Raw genomic sequence first — 17502 nt, 5'->3', positions numbered from 1 at the left:
GGCTGCTTGCTAGCCTGGGGGACCCACTGCCTTCCACCTGTGGGACAAGTGAGGGTGCCTGCCAGACCCCAGGACCCCCTACTTCCCTCCACCTGTGGGACAGGTGAGGGCTCCTGCCAGACGCCAGACCCCAGGACCCCCTACTTCCCTCCACCTGTGGGACAGGTGAGGGTGCCTGCCAGACCCAGGGGCCCCCTACTTCCTTCCCTCCACCTGTGGGAACTGGTGGCACTTGCCCAACGGTCCCCACCTGCCTCTGCTCCCGTGCTCTCCTCCACATCATCTGATCTGTGGGCTGGTGAGGCCCCAGCAGCCCTGCAGGCATTGGCTCTCTGTGCTATGCTCTGGGATGAGCTCGCCACCCCTAGCTGCCCACCCTTTGCTGGACAACTTGAACTCTGAGAAGCATCCTCTCGAAGAGCCCCAGTGAGGGGCACGCAGAGTCCTTCCCAAGTGCAATGTCTGTCTCTGGGGCGTCTTTACTATCCGGGCTCAGTTTCTCACTGATTGATCAGAGGCCAGAGGCTACCCCTCAATGGTATCACCTGATTCTCTGTGCACTTGGGTTTGTCACTAGCTGCCCAGGAAAGGCTTGTCACCAAGCCCAGCATCCTGGCATGGGCAGGCTGGCCAGGAGAGGAGCAGGCCATGCCTTCCTTGACCTCCTGTGCATCTGTGCAGGTGACAGTCTCTTTAGTGTCCCTGTGGACTCATACTCTTCTTGTGGTCCTCTGAGGCCTCCAGAACCTCTTTCACCTTCTCCCTCTTTGTGGTCGGGCTGGTGTCTTGGAACCTGAGTGCAAGAATCCCCAGTGCCTCTGCGCATTGTGCACTTGGCTGCAATGGGCCTCCAGGAGGCCTATGGCTGGGGTCTTGGGTCGACCTTGACTTGGGCCTTGCTGCTACATGAGTTGTGATGTGTGGCTGTGAGGTGTGGCCTCAAGTGGGACCTGAGGGTGGGGCTGATAGGGGTCGGGCCCAGCCCTGTGAGGGTGCCTCTTCTCTGGCTGCTTCCCCACAGGGCTGTCTTCTCTGCCTTCCTTGTGAGGACAGTGTGCCTGGGTGCAGGGGGGGAGGGGTGGGGCGCAGCCCCAGAGGAGCCTGGATGCCTCAGCACCACATCAGAGCTTTCTGGACTCTCAGAGGGAAGCTGCACCAGCCCCCAAGAGCCTGGCCTGATGTCCCCTCACCTGGACCGACCCATCCCCATCTTCTCCCAGACAACCGAGCCTGGCCAGACAGTCTTTGTGCTTTCAAGCAGCTTGAGCTGGGACTCTGGGCTCCGGGCAGGATGGGTTTGTTGAAGATGGGGAGCCCTAGGGAGCCCCAGCTGCAGAACCGAGCCCCTATTCCTCAGCTCTGGGCACCATACAGGATGTCCCTAGCCGAGTGGCCACTGCAGGTCTGTCTGCAGGTGGTCACAGCCCTGGACGCAGATGTGAAGCAGATTGTGGGAGGCTTCCCAGCTGGGATGGCCCCTGATGCCACCAAGTCCTGAGCCAGGTAGTGGCTCCTCCCGGACTTGTAAGCAAGTCGCAGTGTGTGTGGACTGGAGCAGTCCCTGGCCTCTGTCTTCCCTTCCTGGCTCGCAGCTAGTCTAGCTATGTTTCCAGAGTTCGATGGCTGTAGCCAGAGCCCCCACCTGCAGGCCACCAACGAGTATTCCACAGGGTGCTGAGCCATGTCACCCTCAGCCCTGAGGCATAGCACCCTGGCCGCCTCCTCTGGCCATGAAACAGCTCCAGGTGGAGGCTTTTACCACAGCCCGTGTGTCCCCGCCTCCTCCTGTCCAGGTGCTCCTGCTGACTCCTGTCCAGGTGTCCCCATCTCCTCCTGTCTGTGTGTCCCCTCTCCTCCTGTCCATCTGTCCCCTCCTCCTGTCCAGGTGTCCCTGCCTCCTCCTGTCTCCTCCTGTCTGTGTGTCCCCATCTCCTCCTGTCCATGTGTCCCTGTCTCCTCCTGTCCGTGTGTCCCCACCAAATCCTGTCCGTGTGTCCCCACCTCCTCCTGTGTGTCCCCTCCTCCTGTCCGTGTGTCCCCTCCTCCTGTCCGTGTGTCCCCGCCTCCTCCTGTCCGTGTGTCCCCGCCTCCTCTTGTCCGTGTGTCCCCGCCTCTTCCTGTCCAGGTGTCCTCACCTCCTCCTGTCTGTACATGCTTATCTCCTCCTGTCTGGGTGTCCCCACCTGCCTTGTGCATTTCCCTGAAGTGTTTGCTTGTCCTTTTCCAGCTCTCCAATGCCCCTTTTCAAAGTCCATGTGTCACTTCTTGCAGGAAGCCTTCCTGCCTGTTGCTTCTCCATGCCCATGACCTCCCTTTTTTCTGAGGGGTTACAGTTGGCATTGGTTGCCTGTCAGTGGTCCTTCTGCCCATGTGTGAGTGTGTGTGTCAATCTATGTTTGTGTAAGGCTGTGTGTGTCTGCATATGAGTGTGTGTATGTGTGGAGAGTATGTGTGCACTGACATTTGAATGTGAGTGCGGCTATGGGGATGGTTATATGTAAGTTCACATGTGAATCTCTGTAGAACTGGAGGAGTGTGCAAGTATGTGTGTGAATGTGTGAGTGTGTAATGAGGCATGGGTGTGTGAGCTCCAGAGTGTGAGTGTACATGATGGTGTGTATATTAAAATGGGTGTGGGTGTGAGTTTGTGGGTGTGTTTATGGTGTGAAGGTTATTTTAATGCAAGTGTGAAACAGTATGGGAGTGGGTGAGTGTGAATTTGGGTGTGTACAAGTGTGAGTGTGCATGGGTGTGAGTGTGTAACTGAGTGTGCAGGTGTACAAGTGTGAGCATGAGTGCAAGTATAAGTGTGTGCAAGTTTGGGTGTGGTGCAAGTGTGTGTATGTGTGAGTTTGTGCGTGTGTGGATGTGAACATGCATGGGTGTGCATGCATGGGTGTGCAAGGGTGGTGTGAGTCTGAGTGTGCATTGCATGAATGAATGAGCAAGGGTGTAAGGGTGAGTGTGTTTGTGTGTAAGAGTCTGGAAAACTGAGTGTGTGTATAGTATGAGTGTGTGTGACTGTGAGTGTGTCTATGGGAAAGTGTGTGTGAGGATGGGTATCAGTGTGTATGGGTGTGAATGTATGAGTATGCAAATGTACACAAGTGTGTGTGCTCATATACACCATTCCGATCCTTGGAGGCAGAACCCCTGGGCTGGACACATGGATTTTCCCCTCCACTTCTTGAAAGTGCCAGCTCCCCTCCCAGGACAGCTGCCTGTGGCCCTGGGCTATACAGGAGGCAGAGAGCCAGCTGGGTGATGGTGCAGGGGTCAAGCTTACCTTGTCTGAGTAGATGGACATACGGGTGGTTAGCCCCAGGACGGGGATGCGGTAGAAGCCAGCTGTGTAGGAGACGGGGGTGGGAGTGAAGTGGTCGTTGGGGGTAGGTGGGTGGCTAACTAGGATGGCATAGACCTGTGGACACAGGAGACAGGGTCAGCATGGGCTGATGGGCACTGCCCAGAGCCAGCCGCGACCTGGAAGTGGCAGGGGTGAGACTCGGTAGGTGCGGAGGGTCCCAGTGGTGCCATGCCTGCACACACGCAGCCCGAGATGCAGCCTGAGTCCCATCCCAGGGGCCAAGTCAACACACACAGTGAGAAGGACACTCCAACCCTCTCAGCCTCTCACTGCCCTGTCTGAGTCCCTCAGTACCCCGTGTGCTGCCCTCCCATCACTCAACCAATAAGGGGCCCAGACGACTGCCCAGAGGTAGTGGTGAGACTCAAAGCGGAGGGGGCAGGCCTGCGCTTGTGTTGTCCCTGAGGTCTGTGGGTGCCTCCCTTGCTGAGTGTGGATGAGCTCCAGGTGGTGCTGAGGGCAGTCTCCAGCCCCCCCACTGTCACTCCTCCTGCCTCACCCACCACAGAGGGAACTTTAGGGAGAGGAGCTTAGCAAGCAGCTGCCAGGGAGGCCCGGGCCCTGGGGTCAGCTGTGTTTGGATGGGTCCCTGTCCTGATTCTTCACTCTGACCTCATCCCACAAGGAAGGGGAAGGAGGTGCCGAGAGGCTCCCCAGTAGGGCCCCCAGTCATGCAGACCAAAACCAGTGGCTCATCTCTGGTGTGTGTGTGGGTCTCTTCTCCCCACTCCCCCCAACCCAGAGGCAGAACAGCTTGTGTTGTTCAGTGGTGTGAGTGTCAGGAGGTCTGAACCTCAAGTCCACCTTTGCCTCCTGGGCCACAGGTCCCACCTGCTTCTGCACACAGGGTGGGACACAGTGCACTGACCTCACATGGTAGGGCTGCCTGGTTTGAGGGAGGGCTCAGTAAGTGGCAGTGGCTGTCCCTGTCTTTGCTCTGAGGGGACCCAGATAGCCCAGAGACAGACAGCAACACTGAGTGAGGGGTCCCCCAGATTCACCTACCCCGGACTCTCTGACTCCACCCTCCCCTAGCTCAGATGGACCAAGGGACAGAAGCCACTAGCCACAGATGCCCAGCTGGGTGCAGGCCCATCCCGTGGGGTCCCAGGCTGGGGCACAGGGTGGCTGGTGAGGGGAGGGGAAGGCCCGAGCAAAGCTCTGACAGGGCCTCTGTGGTTGGCGCTGTTGTGGACTGTTCTCACTCCATGGTCCTCACCCTGGTCTGCATCCAGAGGTGCTGGGCTGAGGACTGCAGGTGAGTGTTTGCATGAGCATGTGTGTGCATGCAGCCATGCAGGTGTTCAGGGGTGTGTGTCAGGACAGACATGAGTGTTGTATGTCCCAGCATGCTTATGTGTGTATGTGCAAGCATGATTGAATCTGGCATGCTATGTGGGTGTGAACACATGTGTACATGTGAACCTGGGTATGCCAGGCAGCCCATATGCATGTAAGCATGTGTGCCCGTGGCTGTGAGGAGCACATGTGTGCAAATGAGCCTGTGTGACACCAACGACAGGAGTGTGCTAATCCTTTGTGCTACATGGGTGTAAACACGCATGTGTGCATGTGCACCTGGGTATTCCAGCCAGCCCGTGTGCATGTGAGCATGTGTGTCTGTGTCTGTGCAGGGCACATGTGTGCAAATGAGCCTTGTGACACAACCACAGGAGTGTACTAATCTGGGGTGCTACATGGGTGTGAACACATGTGTGTGCATGTGAACTTGGGTATGCCAGGCAGCCCATATGCATGTGAGCACATGTGCCTGTGGCTGTGGGGTGCACATGTGTGTGAATGAGGCTGTGTGACACCAACCCCAGGAGTGTGCTAGTCCATTGTGCCACGTGGGTGTGAACACATGTGTGTGCATTTGCATCTGGGTATGCCAGGCAGCCCATGTGCATGTGAGCATGTGTGCCCATGGCTGTGGGGGGCACATGTGTGCAAATGAGCCTGTGTGACACCGACCACAGGAGTGTGCTAGTGCCAGCTGCAGTATGTGCACAAGCATGTGTTTGCATCCAGGATGGAGGGAGGGTACTGAGCACTTGGGCTACTTCTCAGCTGGACCTCCCAGTTTCAGGGTGAACAGACATCGATAGCGGTGAAGGGAAACACTGGCCCCTTTTCCCACGGCCTCCACTCAGTGCCTTCCTCGTCTGTGCTTCAGGATGCCATTCTGCCCCTCGCTTGGTACCACCTTGGGCCTGCACTCAATGCCCCCACCACACGTTTACATGCGTGAGTGAACAGGTGCAGGCGGCAGGCAGCAGCAATCGCAGGCGTGTGCCAGTGTAAGCCAGAGTCCCTGTGCCCATGAGCCTGGTGCTACGCTGTGCACACGCCTGTCAGACGCGCAGTGTGAGCAGCACCTGGCGGTGGCGTCTGCTCCCCTGCCTCTTACATAAAGGGCTGCATTGCAGATCCTCAGCCTCATTGCAATTCAGCGGGCGGCGGCTCAGGGGCGGACAGCTCCACGGGCAAACGGGCAGGGACCGTGTGCTCCCCGAAGCGCCTGCCCCCTCTGGTCTCTCGCATGCACATCCCCCACGCCCACTCCTACAAAACGTGCCCCACTTAGCCACCTAGGCCACTTCCCAGCCCCTGCGGCCTGCAGGGCCACTCGGGGGGATGAGAGAAGGGGAGAAAGGAAGGAACACAAATCCAAAAGCAGAAACAAAGATGGCCCCAGGCCCTGTGTCTCTGAAGATGGCAGCGCTGGCACTCGCTGGGCCAGGCACCTCTGCCCACCCACCAAATGCCCACCCTCTGACTCATGATGACATAAACTGCCACTCTGTTGGGCTGTCAGGGCCTGGAGCCCCAGGAGCCCTTCTGAGGGCTGGCCAGCATGTCAGGTGACCAGTCTGGGACCAAGACAAGGGGATCTGGTATCACTGGTTGCTGGCTGTTACTGAGCCAGCCCTGTCCAGGCTGAGCCAGGAGACTTGGGGGGATGGTCTCTGGTGAGGGAGGGGGAGGATGGAATGACGTTGGGGATGGAGGGGGATGGCAGGCGGGTGGCGGAGGGGCAGGGGGCCGCAGGCACCTGGCTGGAGATGAGGTCTTCGCACACGGACAGGGCCATCTGGATGGCGTTGGGCTTGTGGGTGACGGAGGTGGCATTGAGCTGGATCTTCCAGGAGCCGTGCCGCTTGTTGGCCTGGTTCACGGCTTCGCGGAACATCTGCTCATGTTTCCGCGTGCTCAGCACGGCGCCGATGTTAACAATCTTGGGGTCGCAGGCAGCACGGGCGAAGGAGCAGGACAAAAGCAGGGCGAGGGTCAGCAGGCTCATAGCGCTCATGGGCTCCGGCCTCCGCGGGCCTGGCTCTACGCGGCGCGAACGCGAGGCCCTCGGTGCATCCCCAGAGGGGCGCCCCCGCGGTCTTCGGGGCCCGCGTCCTCCCCGGGAGCTGCAGTCCCCGAACCGTCTGCGGGAGGGAGGCGCTTGCCACAGGTCGGCTCTGCGCGCGGGGCTGGAGCCGCGCGGACGCCCGGCTTGGCGCGGCTGGCGCTGTCCGCGGTGCTGATGCGGTGCAGGCGCCGCTCCGCGAGCGCGCGGTGGCTCCGCTGGCTGCGTGGGTCCGGATCCCGCTGCCGCGGCGACTGCGGCAGCTGCGGAGCCGAGAGCTGGGCCGGCGTCTCCTACCCCTCCCACCGCCCCCGCTCCCCAACACAGAGCCGAAGGGAGGGCGCCTCTGCGCGGGAGCGCGCGCCTGCGTTTGCGGGCGCGTTTGTCAGCGCGGGAGGCGGGGGCGCCGCGCCTGTGTGCCCGAGTGTGTGTGCGCGGAGAGGTCGCTGGGACAGTGGATTTTGCTGTGGCGACCCTTCAGGGAGCTGAGTGTGAGAAGGGTAGGTGCGTTGGTGCCACCACTGACTCCGACGCTGATCCAGTGTGTGCCCTGCGCGCCTGTGCACAAGTCCTCACCCACAATCAGGGGTGTTTCCGGGCCTGACTGTGATTGGATCCCCATGTCTCGCGGAAGGGGGTAGTGGGGCTTCTTTCTCACCAGGAGGCTAAAAATGGGGGATGGACCCCATCTGCCTAACCATGTGACTTGGAGTCCCCCCTGGAGGGTTGGAAAGAAAAGGGAGGGCGACAGTGGCTGCCTGCCTGTGGACCAGAGCGCCTGGGAGCCTGCACCTGCCCAGCTACGGAGAGACCAAGGTAGGAGGGAGCTGTGGCTGCAGCAGCTGGGACCAAGGGTAGACACCAGGAAGCACTGGCTCTCCGGAGGCATGTCCTGTGAGACGTCCTCACTCCTTGCTTCTGCTGTCCTCCCGCCCCTCCCTTAGTGCCTTCCCAGCTCCCGTCCCCTTTCCAGAGCCTCCCCGTCCCTCTGGTCCTCGTGATCCTAATTCTCTGTCCCCCTCCTCCCCTGGAGTGTGCTCCCTCTCCCCAGCTCAAAGGATGGCTGAAGCTCCACCCCCTCAAGTGACATCACCGTTTCCAATAGCAACTGAGGATTCTGCAGACTCGACAGCAAAAGCCCCCAATGGGGACAAAGCAAGGTCGTCCCAACACCTAAGTGCTGCCCTGAGCAATGAGGAAGGAGGAGCTACGCCCCCTCAGGGGCACCCTCGCTGCTCCTTCCAGCTGTCACCCCCAGCCGACCTTCCCTGAAAGCCAAATGCAGGCCCCTGCAAGACTCCCCTGGCACCAGAGGCGCTTGGCATGCTCCACGTCTCAGCTCCCTCCCCCTCGTGGGGATCTATGCTTGGGGGCCAAGTCCTGTGCAGGTCCCCACCTCTCTGTTCAGGAGGGGTTCACAGCAGATACTCCTCCCAGGCTGCCGCGAGGGCAGGGGGAGGGGTTCAGGGGCCCTTCTCCAAACTCCTGCGTCTACTGGGTGGCCAGGCCAGGAACGCGGGTGGGTGGCCGTCAGGTTAGCCAGCTCTGGAGGAGGGCAGACAGCTTCCAGGGAGCAGAGGGTATGTGCCAGCAGCTGAAGACAGAGGGCCGGGCCTCTCTCACCCCTACCCCACCCCCACCTCCACCCCCACCCCCGGTGGGCTGCTGGGTGGGCTTGCACAGACCCAGCAACCTGAGAGCTGCTGCCACACTACTGAGAGCTTGACACTGGCCGTGGTGGGAGAATTTACACCATGGAGATGGGCAGGCGCTACAATCGGGGCTTGCTTTGTCCTTCAGAAAGCCAGCTCCCAGCATGCTACTGTGCCGCTCACCAGGCAGTCACCCTGAGCCCCTTCCACAGGTCCCCTGTGCTCCGAGATGGGTAGAAGCTCGGCTGGCCTCTCAGATGCCACCTCCAGGCCTCAGCCCCCTCCTGTGAGCATCTCTCCTGGGCTCCCCTCTCCTTTATCTCTTCCAGGCTTCCGCCACTGGGGGTGGGAGTGGAGCAGCTGGAAGAGGCCTTGACCTTGCTATGCTGCTGCTGGGACATATGAACCTGCCTGGACTTGGACCCCCTGGTCCTGGTGAGACAGAGGCTGTGAGGAGGACCAAATAGGCCTTGTGCTGTCTTGGGGTGGGACCTGCTCAACAGGTGAGGTTCCTGGGGGGCCCTTGTTCTTCCTCAGGTACTGTGGGGCAGTTTCTATTCTCCGGAGACCCATGGGGAGGGGATTTCTGGGTGCTTGTCTCACCCCAGTGCTTGTTAGCTTTGCCAAACGTCCTCTGGGAACTGCCGCTGGGTCAGGGGGGAGCTTCCTTCCACTTCAGCTACTCGGTGTTAGTCAGGGCTGTCACTCATAGATCCAGATCCTCCTTGGCCTCAGTTGATTGGCTCAGAGGTTGTCACATGACCCAAAACAGACCAATCAGGTTCTTCCTTAGGATTCTGGCTTGATCAGAAGGTCAGACCGGAACAAGTTTTACATCCTCTCTGGAGGTGAATTCCTGAGAACCCCAGGAAGCTGGCTCAAAAGACACGTTTTCATTCAAGGGGAAGCCACTTTGAGAGGAGGAAGTTGGCAGGCAGAGAGGAGGAGGAGTGCAGGAGCCATGGGCAGGTGTCCCTGCCAGAGCTGGCCTAGGGGGAAGAGGCCCCCACATCAGGACTGAGGAGATGGGCTGACCTTTAGCAGGCCTGCCTGCAAGCTGAAGAAATGGACCCAGGTTCTCTGCATTACAACCAAGTAAACACTGAGCAGATCAATGTTCAAGTCTACTTCCCATGTGCCCTGATTTAAAATACATCATAGAATCCTTGTGACAAAGTTTCTGACAGTTCACAATCATTTCCTCATCTAGGTCCATGACAAATGGATCTGAATATCCATAGACCTTTGTCCATAGAATGAATTTAGATAATATGGTAAAGGCTGGGACCTCAAATCATGTGATCACAATGCTCAATAATTCCATTAAAAAAAAAATGGACTGGGGTTGGGGCCTCTGTCCCCTGATCCTGGGGAGCCCAAGAGCCCTGCCCCCTGGCACCCTGGCAGAGAAGTAGCTGCGGATGCTTCCTTCTGACCCTCATACTCACTCTCACCTCTGTCCACACTGTTCCGCCTCCTACCTCCACCACAAGATCCCCTCATCCTGTCCCTGTCCTCTCTGACTTTCCAAACGCCACCCTTCTTGGAAGGTCTTAAGGAGCTCTGGTGATGCAGTGGTTAGGCATTTGGCTACTAGCCAAAGGGTCAGTAGTTCAAACCTACTAGTCACTCCATAGGAGAAGGATGAGGCAGTCTGCCTCTGTGAAGATTGACAGGCTTGGAAACCCTATGGGAGCAGTTCTGCTCTGTTCTCTAGAGGATCTGTGAGTTGGAATTGACTCCACAGCAGTGGGTGTGGTTTGTTCATGAAGTTCTCACAGGTCATACCAAAGTCAAGACAGCACATGCACACTTAATTCACCCTACAAACACTTGCTGAGCCCTACTATAGTGGGTTGAATAGGATCCCCCCAAACCCAGATCTACCTGGAACCTCAGAATACAACCTTGTCTGTTGTTGTTGTTGTTGTTATGTGCCATTGAGTCAGACCCGACCCATAGCGACCCCTCCTTGGGTTTCTGAGGCAGTATCACTACGGAAGTAGATTGCCCCATCTTCCTTCCGGGGAGTGGCTGGTGGGTTTGAACCACCAGCCTTCTGGTTAGCAGTCAAGTGCCTTAGCCACTATGCTACCAGAGCTCCCCAACCTTGTTTAGAAGTAGCCCATTTGCAGATGCAATTAGTTAAATTATCATCAGGTCATACTGGATTAGGGTGGGTCCTACATCTAATGACTGATGTCATTGTGAGCAGAGGAGGGGACATGACACATAGGGAATGACACTTTGTGAAGATGGAGGCAGATATGGGAGGTGTTCCACAAGTCAAGAGGGCCTGGAACCACCAGAAGCTGGACAAGGCAAGGAACATCTGCCCCTGCAGCCCCCAGATAGAGCAGGCCCTGTTGACACTTTGATTTTGGTGCTCTGGTTCCAGAACTGAGAGAGTAAATTTCTGTTGCTTTAGGCACGCAGCTTATGGAAATTTGTTACAGCAGCTGCAGGGCACTCATACACTTCCTACATGGCACGCACGATTCAACAGTGAAGAAGTTAGACTCTGTGACTTCATGAGGCCAGCCCAAAGCATGTGGCACATATAAGTATTTTAAACTGTTGCGGGAAGTGTTAAGTACTCTGAAGAAAAGTGGAGCAGGACACGGGGATTGAGAGGAAGGCGGGTGTGTGGTGGTTTTAACATGGTCTGCAGTGTCTTGGAAGCTCTGCTTTCCCAAAGTGGGGCTTGATTTCCTAGCTGGAATGTGGGCTGGACTTAGTGACTCACTGCTACTGAATGGAACGTGGCAGAGTGCTGCTGTTTGAGGCATCTATTCTTTGTTCCATTTCTCCTCCTTTCCTGTGTTTGGAAGACTAATTGAAGTTTTAAAGGATTCCATGACTTCCAAGGCTAGGCCTGAAAAGGACAGCACCCATCTTGAACCCACCCTCTTAGGAGAAATGGGGAAGTCCTAGGAGAGGCCAGTGTTGCAAAGAACTGAGGCCTGGTCCCAACAGCCAGCACTAACTTGCCAGCCATGTGGGAGGACCCTGTGGCCCCAGCCCTGCATTCAGATGACTACAGCCCTTGAGGGTGCATCTTAGGTATAACCTCACAAAAGACACTGAGCCTGAACCATCCAGCCAAGCTGCCCCAGAATTCCTGTGCAGAAACAGCCAGAGAAAAGAAAGGTTTATTACTGGATCAAGCCCAGTGATCGGCGGACAATGGCTACGAACCAGTAGACAGTTAACTAACTAATGAAGCCAAACCAGTTGCTGTTGAATTCACTGTGAATCGGGGTTCCAGTGTGTCAGTAGAACCCTGTGTGATGTGGCCTCAGTGTCTGCAACCAGGTGAGTTCACTGTGAGTCAGGGGTGTGGTGTGTCAGTAGAACCCTGTGTGATGTGCCCCTTGGTGTGTGTGTCGGCTGACTTTGAAGAAGTAGTTCATCAAGTCTCTCTTCTGAGGTGCTTCTGGCTAGGGTGGAGGAGCCAGCTTTGTGGTTAGCTGCCAAGCACATTAATGTTTTCACCACCCAGAGACTCCTACTAATTAATGTTGTTGGTGCTGTCAGATTGGTTCCCACTCACAGCAGCCCTCTGTACAGCAGAACAAAACGCTGCCTGGTCCTGCCCCATCCTCACAGGCCTTCTATGCCGAGCCCATTGTTGCAGCCACTGTGTCAATTCGTCTGGTTGAGGGTCTTCCTCTCTTTTGCTGACCCCCTACTTTACCAAGCATGATCTCCTTCTTCCGGAACTGGTCCTTCCTGATAACATGTCCAAAGTCCCGAGGTCGTCTTGACATCCTCCCTTCTAAGGAGCATTCTGGCTGCACTTGTTCCAAGACAGATTTGTTCATTCTTATGGCCAAAACTAGACAAACCCACTGCCACTGAGTCAGATTCGACTCATGGTGACCCCTCCTTGGGTTTCTGAGGTGGTATCACTATGGAGGTAGATTGCCCAACCTTCCTTCCAATAAGTGGCTGGTGGGTTTGAACCGCCAGCCTTCTGGTGAGCAGTCAAGCGCCTTAGGCACAGAGTATTCTTTGCCAGCACCACAATTCAAAGGCATCCATTCTTCTTCAGTCTTCCTTATTCATTGTCCAGCTTTCGCATTCACATGAGGCAATTGAGAAGAGCTCGGCCTGGGGCAAGTGCACCTTCATCCTCAGAGTGCCATCTTTGCTTCTGAACGCTGTCAGGAGGCCTGGTGCAGATTTGCCCAGTGCGATGTGTTATTTATTTATTGACTGTGCTTCCATGGGCACTGACTGTGGATCCAAGTAAAGAGAGATCTCGGAACATTTCAGTAGGTCATGATGTTGCTTATTGGTCCAGTTGTGAGGATTTTTTAAATTTTTATGTTGTGGTGTAATCCATATTGAAGGCTGTACAGTCTTTGATCTTCATCAGTAAGTGCTTCAAGTCATCTTCACTTTCAGCAAGCAAGATTGTGTCATCTGCATGTCACAGGTTGTTAATGAATCCTCCTCCAATCCTGATGTCACATTTTTCTTCATATAGTCCAGCTTCTTGGATTATTCGCTCAGCATACAGATTGAATAAGTATAGTGAAAGGATACCACCCCGGTGCACTCCCTTCCTGATTTTAACCCACACAGTATCCCCTTGTTCTGTTTGAATAACTACCATAAACAGATTTTGCATGAGTATAGTTGTGTGTTCAGAATTCCATTCTTCACAATGTTATCCATAATTTGTTATGAACTATGTGGTTGAATGCCTTTGCATAGTCAACAAAATACAGGTAAACACATCTTTTTATCACCAAAGCCCTATTTTCCAACTACTGGTCCTTCTTTGTTTCCAACTTTCACATTCCAATGATCAGTGATTATCAATGCACCTTGGTTGATGTTTGATCAATTTAAGACCACAGAAGTTGGTAAAAATCTTCCATTTCTTTATCTTTGGCATTAATGGTCAGTGCATAAATTTGAACAATAAAAGCTAGTTAATACATGTGCTATTTGACTGCTACCCAGAAGGCTAACAGTTCAAACCCACCAGCCACTCCTTGGGAGGAAGGTTGAGCAATCTACTTCCATAGTGATACCGCCTCAGAAACCCAAGGAGGGGTCACTGTGAGTTGGATCTGACTTGACAGCAGTGAGTTTGGTTTGTTTTTATTTTATTTATTTTAGTGTTCTGGTTCCTTAGTGCCGCTCTGACAAGAATATACCACAAATGGGATGGCCTTAACAAACAGGAGTTTATTCTTACAATTTGGAGGCTGTAAGTCCAACTTCAAAGTGTCAGGCTCTAGGGGCTGGGTGAAAGCCCCTCCACCTTGGGGTCTGGCTCTGCCTCCTGCTCCCGGCCCACTGGAACTAGAGGCTTTTCTTCACTTAGCTGCTGGCTGCTGAGGCTGAGAAGCCCCAAGGTTGACAAGTAAAAAGACACAGTCTCAATGTTACCAAACCACACGGCAGGCCATTAACTTAAGTCCACTGTAAGTCCCAAGATCGGCAGAGCATAGCAGGCTGCTGAGCAATGACACGGCTACCTGCAGGGTCCAAATATGCCATAGGCTAAAGACCATTCCTAAAGCTTCTCTTTATATACAGGAAGCAAATCACATCCCAAAGACAGCTGTTTGTGGTAGAGCCCGCCATAGAGTTGATTGCCAGTCTCATCATGGAGAATAACTACCACCAGCTGCCCAGTCACTTAACCAGGCCCAGCCAAGTTGACACATAAACATAACCACCACATTTAGGAAGACTTTTTTTTTTTTTTTCTTGTTTAGTGCTCTGCAAACAAAATCTTCCCTTTCCCCCTCCCTCCTATCTCTGGTAACAACAAATAATCTTTAGTTTCTATATATATGTTTGTTTGTATTTTTCCAACCTATCTAGGAATTTAGCTTCTTCTCCCCCCAATCCCTGGTAATCAACAAAGAAAGTTTCCTTCCATGTATAAACTTTTCCTGACTTTTTACAATAGTGGACTAATGCAATATGGTCCTGTGATTGACTTATTTCACTCAGCATAACGTCCTCCAAGTTCATCCATGTGCAATGTTTTGCAGATTCTACATTATTCTTTAGGGTTGCATAGTATTCCATAGTGTGTATGTACCACGGTTTGTTTATCCACTGCTCAGTTGATGGGCATATAAGTTCTTTCCACCTCTTTGCTATTGTAAATAGTGCTGTGATGAACATGGGTGTGCATATATCTGTTCTTGTCCTGGCTCTCACTTCTTTAGGATATATACGTAGTAATGGAATGGCTGGGTCAAATGATATTTCTGTTTCCAAGTTCGTAAAGAATCACCATACTGATTTCCACAGTGGTTGAATAATTTTAAAGTCCCACCAGCAGTGGATGAGAGTTCCAATCTCTCTACATCCTTGCCAGCCATTGTTAGTTTCTGTCTTGTTGAACTTTGCTACTAGTGCTGGGGTTTCTTCATGTGTTTTTTGGTCGCTTGAATATCTTCTTTGATGAAGTGTCCATTCATATCTTCTGCCCATTTTTAAATTGGATTGTTTCTCTTATTGATGTTGAGGTGTTGGAGTTTTTTTAAATAAATTTTAGAGATAAGTCCTTTGTCCGATATGTCATTGCCAAGTATTTTTTCCCATTCTGTAGGTCCTCTTTTTACTCTTTTGGAGAAGTCTTGATGCACACAAGAATTTAATTTTTAGGTTCCAATCATCTAGTTTATTTCCTGCTGTTTGACTACCTTAGGTTATGTTTGATATGCCATGAATTAGGGCCCCCAAGTTTGCCCCTATTTTTTCTTTGATGAACTTTATAGTCTTAGGGTTCACATTTAAGTCGTGGATCCATCTGGAGTTAGTTTTTGTGTGTGGGTCTTGCTTCATTTTCCTGCAAATGGATATTCAGTTTTGCCAGCACCATTTGTGAAAGACTATCTCTTTCCCATTTAATGGATTTCAGCCCTTTGTCAAAGATCAGTTGACCACAGCTCAGGGGGCAGGAGTGCATTGAGGGATGGACACAGGGAAGAGGTAACTATCGGGAGGAAGTAGGAGGGGAGCTGTTGCATTGTGGTAAATTGTGGTCAATGTCATGAGATAAAGTGTATGTGAACTGCTGTATGGAAAGTGAATTTGCTCTGTAAATTTTCTCCCAAATCACACACACACACACACACACACACAAAAGATCAGTTGACCATAGGTCAATTTCTGGGTTCTCACTTCTGTTCCACTGGTCTATGTGTTGGGAGCTCTGATGGCATAGTGCCTAAGGCATTTATTTGACTGCTAACTAGAAGGCTGGAGGTTCAAACCCACCAGCCACTCTTCAGAAGGAAGAATGGGCATCTACGTCCATAGAGATACCACCTTGGAAACCCAAGGGGTCTCTGTGAGTTGCGACCAACTCAATGGCAGTGAGTTTGTTTGTTTTTTTTTTGGGGTCTGTGTGTTGTACCAGTAGCAGACTGTTTTGGCAACTGTAGCTGTGTTAGTAGGTTTTGAGATCTGGGAGTGTGAGAACTACTTTGTTCTTCTTCAGTAGAGCTTTGCTTATCAGAGGTCTCTTTCTTTTCCACATAAAATTAGTGATTGTTTTCTATGTCTGAAAATAATGGTGATGGGATCTGGATTGGAATTGAATTGAATGCATAGATTGCTTTGGGTAGAACTGACATTTCTACAATGTTCAATCTTCCTACCCATGAGCACGGTAGGTTCTTCTATTTATGTAGATCTCTTATGGTTTCTTGGAGTAGTTATTTTGGTTACCTAGTGCCACTCTAACAGAAATCCCACAAATGGGATGGCTTTAACAAACAGGAGTTTATTATCCTACAGTTCGGGAGGCTAGAAGTCTGAGTTGAAATTGCCAGGCTCTAGGGGCTGGGTGAAAGCCCCTTGACCTTGGGCTTCAGCTCTGCCTCCTGCTCCCGGCCCACTGAAGTTGGAGTTCTCTTCACCCAGGCAGCTGCTGGCTGCTGAGGCTGACAAACCCAAGGTCAGCAAGGAAAAAGGCACAGTCCCGATGTTACCAAACCATACGGCAGGCCAATGATTTAAGTCCATTAAAAGGCCCGGGATTGGCAGGGCATGGCAGGCTGCTGAATGAGGATTCAGCTACATGCCGGGTTCAAGCACGCCAAAATGCTGGAGACCGTCCTCAAAGCTGCTGCTTATACACAGGAAGCAGAGCACATCCCTAAAGCAGCTACTCAGCTGCTGTAGTAGATTGCATCATGAATTTAATTGCCAATCTCACCATGGGGGATAACTACATCCAGCTGCCAAGCCACTCAACCAGGCCCAGGCAGGTTGACATACAACCTCAACTACCACAGTAGTGTTTTGTAGTTTTCTTTGTACAGGGCTTTTGTGTCCCTGGTAAGATTTATTCCCAAGTATCTTATATTTTTTGGTAGCTATTGTAAATGGTATTGATTTCCTTTTCAGAAACCTCTTTGCTGTTGTAGAGGAATCCAACTGATTTTTGTATGTTCATCTTGTATCCTGTCACTATGCCAAATCTTTCAATACATTATGGTAGTTTTCTTGGGTTTTCTGTGTATAGGATCATATCATCAGCAAATAGGGATACTTTGACTTCTTTCTTACCAATTTGGATGCCTTTGATTTCCCTTTCTTGCCTCATTGCCCTGGCTAGGACTTCTAGTACAATGTTGAATAGAAGTGGAGATAGGCATCCTTGTCTGGTTCCTGTTACCAAGGGGAATGGTTTCAGTCTCTCTCCATTGAGTATAACGTTGGCTGTTGGTTTTGCATAGATGTCCTTTATTATGTTGAAGAATTCACCTATTTTTCTGCATCTATTGATATTTTGCTTATGTGGTGTCTTTGCCTGGTTTTGGTATCAAGGTTACGCTTGCTTCATAAAATACTCTGGAATAATTTGAGTAGGACTAGTGGCAGTTCTTCTCTGGTTAGTAGAATTCTCCAGTGAAACCATCTGGGCCAGGGCTTTTTTTTTGCTGTTGTTGGTAAATTTTTTATGACCTTCAATTTCTTCTTTTGTGATGAGTCTGTTCAAATTTTCCACATCAGTCTGTGTTAGTTTAGGTAAGTGGTGTTTTTCTAGAAATTTGTCCATTTCTTCCAGATTTTCAAATTTGTTGGAGTATAGTTCTTCATAGTATCCTGATATTATCCTTTTGATTTCAGTTGGT

At 52.6% G+C, this 17502-nt stretch overlaps 1 protein-coding gene across 1 annotated transcript in view; it reads right to left on the bottom strand.

Moving 5' to 3' along the window:
* Positions 1-6680, bottom strand: part of GRIN1 (glutamate ionotropic receptor NMDA type subunit 1) — a 31713-nt gene extending 25033 nt beyond the window's left edge. The window contains exons 1-2 of the mRNA XM_007946957.2: positions 6423-6680; positions 3287-3421 (exon numbers count right to left, since the gene is read on the bottom strand). Of these exons, the coding sequence (XP_007945148.1) occupies positions 3287-3421; positions 6423-6680 (393 nt within the window). The remainder of the gene's footprint in view (positions 1-3286; positions 3422-6422) is intronic.
* Positions 6681-17502: the final 10822 nt, after the last annotated feature.

Source organism: Orycteropus afer, unplaced genomic scaffold (assembly GCF_000298275.1).
Source record: "Orycteropus afer afer isolate SDZICR_OR568_19922 unplaced genomic scaffold, OryAfe1.0 scaffold00174, whole genome shotgun sequence".
Classification (NCBI taxonomy): domain Eukaryota; kingdom Metazoa; phylum Chordata; class Mammalia; order Tubulidentata; family Orycteropodidae; genus Orycteropus; species Orycteropus afer.
Note: the sequence above shows the minus strand (reverse complement) of the source record. Positions and strands in the feature narration are given on the sequence as shown.